Source organism: Nycticebus coucang, chromosome 9 (genome assembly GCF_027406575.1).
Source record: "Nycticebus coucang isolate mNycCou1 chromosome 9, mNycCou1.pri, whole genome shotgun sequence".
Classification (NCBI taxonomy): Eukaryota; Metazoa; Chordata; class Mammalia; order Primates; family Lorisidae; genus Nycticebus; species Nycticebus coucang.
In genome coordinates this window covers 23,845,423-23,854,163 of record NC_069788.1, presented here as the reverse complement: position 1 = coordinate 23,854,163, position 8,741 = coordinate 23,845,423, and the positions used below count along the sequence as shown (strand labels likewise).

General features: G+C 39.8%; 1 protein-coding gene across 31 annotated transcripts in view; it reads right to left on the bottom strand.

The window, feature by feature from the left end:
• Positions 1-484: 484 nt before the first annotated feature.
• DST (dystonin) overlaps positions 485-8,741 on the bottom strand; it is a 465,208-nt gene continuing 456,951 nt past the window's right edge. For 12 of the 31 annotated variants that reach the window (XM_053603761.1, XM_053603750.1, XM_053603755.1 and 9 more), the window contains 5 exons: positions 7,263-7,334; positions 6,124-6,323; positions 5,598-5,708; positions 2,621-2,744; positions 485-1,754 (listed from right to left, as the gene is read on the bottom strand). In XM_053603761.1, the coding sequence (XP_053459736.1) occupies positions 1,492-1,754; positions 2,621-2,744; positions 5,598-5,708; positions 6,124-6,323; positions 7,263-7,334 (770 nt within the window). In that variant the 3' untranslated portion in view covers positions 485-1,491. The remainder of the gene's footprint in view (positions 1,755-2,620; positions 2,745-5,597; positions 5,709-6,123; positions 6,324-7,262; positions 7,335-8,741) is intronic. The other 19 variants (XM_053603771.1, XM_053603774.1, XM_053603752.1 and 16 more) reach the window with 3 other exon arrangements.

Genomic DNA, 8,741 nt, shown 5'->3' with positions numbered 1-8,741 from the left:
ATACTGTTTCCTTGAACCTAAACCCCATCACTCCCGCTTAAAATAAATTCACAAAGTTATGCAGATTGTTGGGACTTACCGTGGCCAAAAGGATCTGCTCTCCTTCCAATGCTATCTGCTATTTTTATATTTAGAAAGATTTTACAATTTGACATTTAAATGCACGCAGGCCGGAAGAATACTACTATATCACCTTAATAAAATCAGTCATCCTGTCCTGTCGTCTGCTCTCAGTTCATGATGTTTAGTGATAATTAATATAAGAGAGTAGTCCTGTAGCCTTGGTGTCACTGACAATGGCTTGCACAGGCTGGTACTTATTAAGCATATTTATAGAATGAGTAGTTAACACGGTTTTAACTCCCTGTTTTTTTATATTTCCCCGCTTTAGCCTATTTATTAATAGTAAACATATATACGTAACATTTATTTAGCAAATAAACAACAGAAAAAGCTCACTTTAAATAATCAGGTATTCCATATATTCAAGTGAATATGTTTTATTAAATGCATACTAATATCTTTCTATAGTATGTGAGTATACATAATAAATTAAAATGTATATATTTATTAAATATAGATATAATACCAGAACATGATTATTTCAGATGAGAAATCAAAATAAACCAATTTTTAGGTATCTTTTTGGTCACTCCAAATTGATATTGCTCGTAAAAAAATACACTAATTTTCCCTGGGGGGGGGAAAAAATTAATTCCGTAGCAATGCAGTTAAGGGACGTGTTTTATTTCATAGCTTTCTGCAAGCAAAATTGCTTTGATACAAAACGAGTTCGATGATACAGGTGCTACTGTCCACTCAAGCAAAAGAAAACCTCACATGTAAATGGATCACTTCGTAATTATATTCTTACAGTATAATAGGTCTAATATCCAGGGTGCGCCTCGTGGAAAGCAATGGCACAGAGAGGCTGCAGAGAGTTGAGTATCAGAGTCCTGGCAAGTGCGTGAAGTAACTTCCTGTGAGTTCTCTGTCACATACTGTTTAGAGAAAAGAATTGTGTGTGCATGTATTTGTCTTTCTGTCTTGCATCTTTTAGTTTACGTTTAAATCATCTCAAAATAGATTCCCTATGTGTGTCTTTCGGCTTTTCAGAGTTTCCATCAAAAGAAGACGGTGTCATGAGGTATCCTGAAGGTCAGCGGTAGGTGCAGTGCTGTGGCTGGCAGATCATGGAGACTTACCTGCAGGTACGGTCACTGATTTCAGTGTTTGCTCTCCACGGTACAGAGCAGAAATGTTAGTTCATGTTAAACTCTTTCTTCCCCCTCACAATGAGACTTAAACCCCAGACTATCTGACAAGAAAATTATACAGATAAAATAAAAAGACAAATACACAGATAAGGCCATCTGCAGAATTTTAAACTCGCCTCCTGCAATATTTCACAAGAATTTCTACATCGTATTTTACATGGTTCAAACTTAAATAATAAATGCTCGAGGAAGAATCCTGGCGGGACCAATTGCACTATCTCTTTGAGGACTTGTCCAATCTGCTGGCAGGTGATTTCCTCTGCGGTGTGGGGATTTTGGAAGGCTTGGCTGCGGATGGCCGAGAACCTGCTCGGGGCGTAGGTCTGTGTGTTTGGGGGATAGTCTCCACGTCTGAGCACACGGACTGGATTTCTGAAATGTCAAAGTCTGACGCGTCGCTGCCTCGGCGGCTGCTGGCCCTGCTGCCAGCCTTGCTTCCAGCCCGACTTCCCGGCCGGCTGGGAGTCTTCTTGGAATCTGAGGAGAGAAGGAAGGATGAGACACCCTGATTTTGGGGTCCATCTGTGACTGATTTTTGAAACCTGATGCCACCTTTAATCACAGCTGTTTCCTTGGCACCGGGTAGGAACTTGGAAAATAACTTGCAAATTTGTGGCCTTTCCCCATTACGCAAAGATAGGAAGGCTTACTCTAAGTAGATATAATACAGGAAAGGCGAGATGGACATACAAAAGGTAAGTTCGGGCTCATCCCACTTGAAACGGGATTCCCTTTATTACAAATAGATATAGGGAACATATCCATCATTTAAGATTATGCTTTTGAAAGTTTAGCCTGTATACCCAAGGATGCGTACAGCACAATCAACCAGCCAACTTTTAGGTATAAATCTTACCTGTAAACAGGTAACTCCAAGAACGTAGGAGTTTTGAAATATAAGACCTGAACTTTAAAGAAGCTTCATGCTTGCTGAGCTCAGAACTCAGGGATTCGTAAGTCAACTATTCAATGCAGAAACGTGTAAGGCTCAGTATGGCTGAGTTTTTCCAACCATCCAAAACATGTACCAGGTGATCTCAAGCAGACAGAAGAGCCAACACCTTCCTGTTTGCAGGGGTAGAATACTGTAGCATTTTTTCTTCCATTCTACAGTAATTCTTTCATCTTTCTTTAGTACTTTCCAAAAGGAATTTTTTAGTCACTTGCTACCATGACTCAGCTACCTTTGCTGAAGGACAGGGGCTACAAGTCATCTTAAAAGAATACAACAGTGTCAATTTGTCATTTCTTCCCCAATGAAGGGGGGAAAAAAATAAGAGACTTTAATCTTCAGATGATCGTGCTGCAAAAGTCATTAAAAAAAAGACACGCACCACACTCACCAGCAAATTGTGTTCGGACTCTGGCAGCTGCGGTTGTTATCAAGCCACTGTCCTCCCCCGAGTGGAAGCTTTTCCCTGATAAATATCCCGGCAGTCGAAGCTTGCTTCCTTGTATGGGCGTTCCCTGTATTTAACCAGTGACAAGACATTTCAAGATACTGCTCCTGGGCCATGATCTTCCACCAATGCCACTTTTTTTACAAATGGGGGTGCACACCCTCTTTACTAGACCTCTTCAGAATCCACTGGGGAGAAAGTTTTCAATTAAACAGGGCATGAGGTTCTCACTTGCTTTTCTCCCCTAATTTCTTATTCTAAGAATTCAAAGGAAACTTTCTAAAGAACATTAATCGATGGCTGAAGAGGAAACACAGAATGGAAAATCCCCAATTGAGTACAAAAGTGATGGCCGGGAACAAAAGACAAACTAAGTCGTGAGTACGCGTTAGTATCTTTTACACTGTCAGTGACTAGTACAGAGTTAAGAGAGTTTTGGCAAAAAGATGGTCAACTGCATGGTGTGGAGTGGGGCAATGAAGAATTGTGCTGAGATATTCTGCTGCCTCCCAGTGCTTTTAAGGAACCGGGCAGAAATAAACAGAGACAGAATGACAAGTAACTAAAAAATGCCTGGACAGCCATGATTTAAATAAACTTAACTGTACAAAGAAAAAAAAAAGAGCAATGTTTTATGACTTGGCACCATGCTACTTCACTTCTTGGCTCTATCACCGTCTACATACAAGTCTTTACATACATGTTTTTAAATCCTTATGAGGAGTTAAAATGTCTAAAGCAAATGTAGCTATGAGATTTTATGATAAAGCTAGAATCATTGCATTTTTTTTTTTCAGATCACAATATTTTGAAAATTCTCCCCAAATTAAAAAAATAAATAAATCTCTTAAGGAATATAAGGGATGCAATATTCCTCAGTGAACACAAAGCCAGGGGTCTATCTGGAGGAAATGAATCTATTTTCCCTTTATTAGATAAGCTGAAAATGTTTAATAAAGCATATGGAAGACCTTTTGATATATCAGAATTACATTAATATTAATATTCATATCCCTATCTATATATTAACATGCCTATTGTACATATACGTAGGTATAGGATTTGTATGTGATTTGTATACACAGACTGCTCAAGCCTTCAAAATACTTTCATACCCATAACCACAATAATCCTCATATTCACCCAGTTATATCCTTTCTATAAATGTGAAAAACGAGGAAACAACAGAAAAAGCTCACTTTAAATAATCAGGTATTCCATATTTGGCAAAAAGATGGCGACTGCATGGTGTGGAGTGGGGCAATGAAGAATTGTGCTGAGAGGAGGACAGTAACTTGACCAAGATCAGACAATGCTGATCTAGTTAAATTCCTAACTTAGAATCTCAACAATCCATGAAGGAGGAAGAACACACAGATTCTGAAGCCCATCACTCAAAGTGGCATCACCCTGTCAGAACGCCTTGATGGTTTTGATTTTCTTGTCACAACTCCTCTTCCATAGAAACATACTATTATGAAGTTTGGTCGATTGGTTTTCATTTTATGAGGTTTTCCAGAATGAAACATATTTTTCTATTAGTCAAAATAACATACTTTGTCTTTAATTTGGAGGAGTTTCTACTATTTAAAAAATTGAACTAACATAGCCTCATAGCCCTACACATTTAAAACAAATGATAAAATGTCACTTGAGTTTCTTTAAACCTTTCTCAGTTTTTGTTATGTTAAATCTATAAGAAATGACAGATGTCTCTGGAGGTAACACCACTTGGTGGGAAGGGGTGGGAGTGAGGGGCTGGCGGAATGAGAAAGAAATAAGGAAATGCTAAAGAGTCTGTTGTTTCAATCCCAATTCTCCCACTTATCAGCAGCATGACTTCTGTGGAGTCATGAAGGTAAGGAACTTTCCTTTGCCTACCGCTTATTGCTAATATAATGATTAGGTAATAGGTAAGAATGTGTTTTGAGAAGCATGAAGGGTTGTTTATAGTTATTATATTTTACACAAGCCTCCCGGCCATTAAGTGACATTCTTGATCATTAAGATGAAATACCTCCTTCATTTCAAGACATGGTTATTTATGGATTTTTTTCACCCTAATTACTATCATTCAAATCAAATATGTGGTATTCGTTGACTGTATTTGTCATTTCACAGAGAAGTGTCCTAAAAAGATAACACAGTTGACTTTCAACGGAATATAAATGATCTATGAATTAATCTTGGGTAAATTTTGTCTCACCTAAATACCTTATTCCCATATAGCATTCAGTATTAGAAAGCTAGAGCATGCATCGGTGATATTAATTATTAAAATCTACAAAAGATACGTTACTTTTTGAAAACGACAGATGACTTCGGCCCATCTAAGCTCACCTCACTGACCCGCACTGATAACAGAGAGCTTCTGTCATACCCACCCAGCATGCTCAGGCAGAAACGAATGTGACTGTAAATCAGAGGGACCCTGCCCACAGCGAACATCTCATACACATTCTGTTGATTGGGGATTCTCTTGGAAATGACTTTGCCTATCTTACTCCCATCCAAAGGGATTTCCTGTCCAAATTATGTCCAGTAGCAAAAGCATACCATAGCTTTAAAATAAATTTTACTTAGCTATGCATACAATCTCTTATATTTTACTCTCCCAAGAGATAAAAGCAGAATTAAGTACGAATGAGAACCAAAAAAATCAAAGGTGGTACAGAGCCCGCAGGTGTGACTACGTCCAGGTGACACTGTTCAAAAAGCCATCAACTATCTTTTCTGTTAACCTCGTATTCTTCCTGTCTTCCCACGAACCGCTGGGCTGATTCTGATTTTATAGAAGTCTATAAAAAGACATATGTAGCATTACCAGAAGAACTTCTATTAAGGGAGCGGTGAAGCAATGTTAGTGGGTGATAGTTTCAATTAAAGACTGTTAAGACTAGACTCTGGGGCCTTACAATACCTCTGCGGATGGCACGGGAAAGTCTGAGCACTCTGCTGGTTTACAAGGAGTTGACATTTTGCTGTTTGTCAACCATGGTTTACCATAATTGCGTGTTAAAGGATGGAGAATCTGTATGGAACAATGGCAAATCAAAAGTAAAGGACAGCAGATAAAAAAAACAAAGCCACAGAAAGAGATAGTCATAGCAAAGAGTCACATTTCACAGTAATAATAATAATAATAATAATTAAATAGAAAAATTTGATGGCAAATCATATACACCATAAAAAAATAAATAAATAAAATGCAGCTTTGAAAAGAAAAACCCATCTGAAAGAAAACATCCGTTACACAGATCATCTGTATATGGGCCACTAGGTAAAAGTGCACTTAAAGAAAGAAATCCTTCATTTCCCATATTGTGAGAAAGGGCATCAAGGGGTCCTACAAATTCTAGGGACCCAAATAAAACATTCATAATACTTGGGATTGACCAGGACTATACAGGAAGAGAAACAGATTTTAATTTATCCTCAAGTCCTACCTTGGGCGTGCTGGTGGCAGGAACCTGCGGGGAGGCGGCCTGCCCGGCCTGACTGGACGCACAGGCAGATCTGTTGGGGGAAGCTCCTCGGGACGAAGGCCGGGACCTGCGGCCCCGAGGTCGGAAAGCGGCCATGCCCTGACTGGCCCCGTCGGCTAGAATGAACTTCTCCCGCAGTTCCATGTTGGTTCTTCCTTTGGCTGCATTTTGCACATACGCCCCATGATGCACAGGAAGAAAAGAAGGAGAAGAGGTTCTCAGTCATTCATGGGAAGAACAAAGTGCTCGTCAGCAGAGACCACGCTGAGGAGTTCAAGAACAGCTTTTTGCCATGCCAACTCCAACTCAGCACAACAAAAAGTTAAATGCATTCCTTTACAATGCATTCCTTTCCAGTACAAGTGAGTTGGGCAAGGGAGAAAAAAAAAAGTGTGCTTATTCTAACACTAGACACCAGCAAGAATAACCGCTATTAAAGAAAGAATCAGCATGAAAATGGAAAGCTCATGCTAAAGTACTGTTAATCCACCAGCTACTGATGCCCGCGTGGTTTCAATTGCCCTTCACCACACTGAGAAGACAGGCCAGGAAGGCAGGGACTGTGTTTTGCATGTGCTATGGAGGTCAGGAGAACAGCAGTATTTTAATACTGGGATTAAAAACGCGATAGAATTACACAGAACGAGAGATGGGTTGTTAGTCGTGATGACAACATATAAACTTCCAGATTGTTCACTTAAATGAGGCGGCTAGTAGTTTTATTTTTATGCCTCGAAAAACTGTTTTACCAACATGCAATAACAAACACCAGACCCAAGGATCCGTGAGCTAATCAGTGATGCAGCACTCTTACAAACACATATGCACACGGAGAGCACAGGTGCCGCGAGAACCCGGGGAGCCACATGTCCGCCTGTGTGCGATCGCTTGCACGTTTTACAACGCCTGCCTTCGCAACACACCCAAGGTGTGCCGAATTTTCAGAACTTAAATTTGGAAGCACCAGCTCGGTTGGATATGAGTTAAGCCGTATGCAATGGATGAAGCAGGTTACTTCAACAACAAATGATTAAAGCAAGAATGGAAAAGTAGGAAAGAGGAAAGGAAAGAGGGGAGAGGCCAAGAGAGGGGTTGCCAACCTATAGTAGGCTGAGTAGTAGTGATTGAAGAGTTTGATTCCGAACGTAACATTTTACTCCCATGATGATGAACTAGAAAAAATGACACAGGATACCAATCACATTAAAGAATACTGTTAGCAGAGGAAGAAACAAAGTACAGTAGTCGAAAATGCAAAGGGTGCTCAGATCCGGCCTTTAGCACATATTTTAGAAGAAAAGTGACATCAGGAAAAGAAGCCTTCTGAAGATCTGACTCAATAAGCAAAAATGTATCTGGAAGACCATGCCGCAGTCACGTTAACTTTTCTAAGCAACCCAACAGAACGCTATGCATTCTGATTTCTTCATTTCAGAAAAAGAACTGCATTTCACCCTAGGCTGTATTATTTTCAACATATAAAATAAAATGGATCTTATTTTCCTTCTCTGGCAGGAGTATCTTTGGCCAACAGAGAAAGGGCTACTGCATAAGGTTGTATAATAACCCACGGTGGCCTTGGCAAAGAGGCCTGTTGACTCTGATTCACCTGTGTGTACTAGATGGTGACATAATTCCCCCCAAATCAAAAGGCCCCACTGAAGGAATCACGGCCTCCCACCTGGTAGGGTTAACTTGAGTTCACAGGTTAAAGAAAATTATAATATTTTTATTGTTTGTTTATTCCGAGTTAGAAAAATAGATCTACTGAGTAAATGGTACCTAATTAGAAACTGCAATCAAATGACCACTTTTAATGTAAATCAATTAACAATTCAAAAATAGACTGCATGATCTGAAGACAGGAAAATTAAAAGCTAACCTAGGACCCTTGGGCTGGTAGAGATGAAGAGAGCTACAGTGTTAAATATGTGTGTATATATATAAATAAATTTTTTTTTTTTTTTAAATGGAGACAAGAGTCTCACTATGCAGCTCTTAGTAGAATGCTGTGGCGTCACAGCTCACAGCAACCTCAAACTCTTGGGCTTACGCGATTCTCTTGACCCAGCCTCCCAAAGTAGCTGGGACTACAGGCACCCCCCAACAACTCCCCGGCTATTTTTTGTTGCAGTTGTCATTGTTGTTTTAGCTGGCCCAGGCTGGTTTCGAACCCTCCAGCCTCGATGTATGTGGCTGGCACTGTAACCACTGTGATATGGGCGCCAGGCCAAACATTTATATTTCTAATGTTCTAATCTGCAACTTCAGAGTAAGAGTAGGCTTAGCTGAGTATTATTTAAAAACTTTTTTTTTTTGCAGTTTTTGGCCAGGGCTGGGTTTGAACCTGCCACCTCTGGCATATGGGGCTGACGCCCTACTTCTTTGAGCCACAGGAGCCACCCCATTTAAAAACTTTTTAAGGATTGCTTTCTCCCCTTCTCTTCTTTTCATAAAAGCTTTGACTGTAAAACTTTTAATGTCCAGTATTTTGGGGCTTTATCACCTCAACTTTCTTTGCTTTTACTTTGCTATTTAATGATAGACCAGATCCTTTCCATGGCTGGTATAGCTAGTTA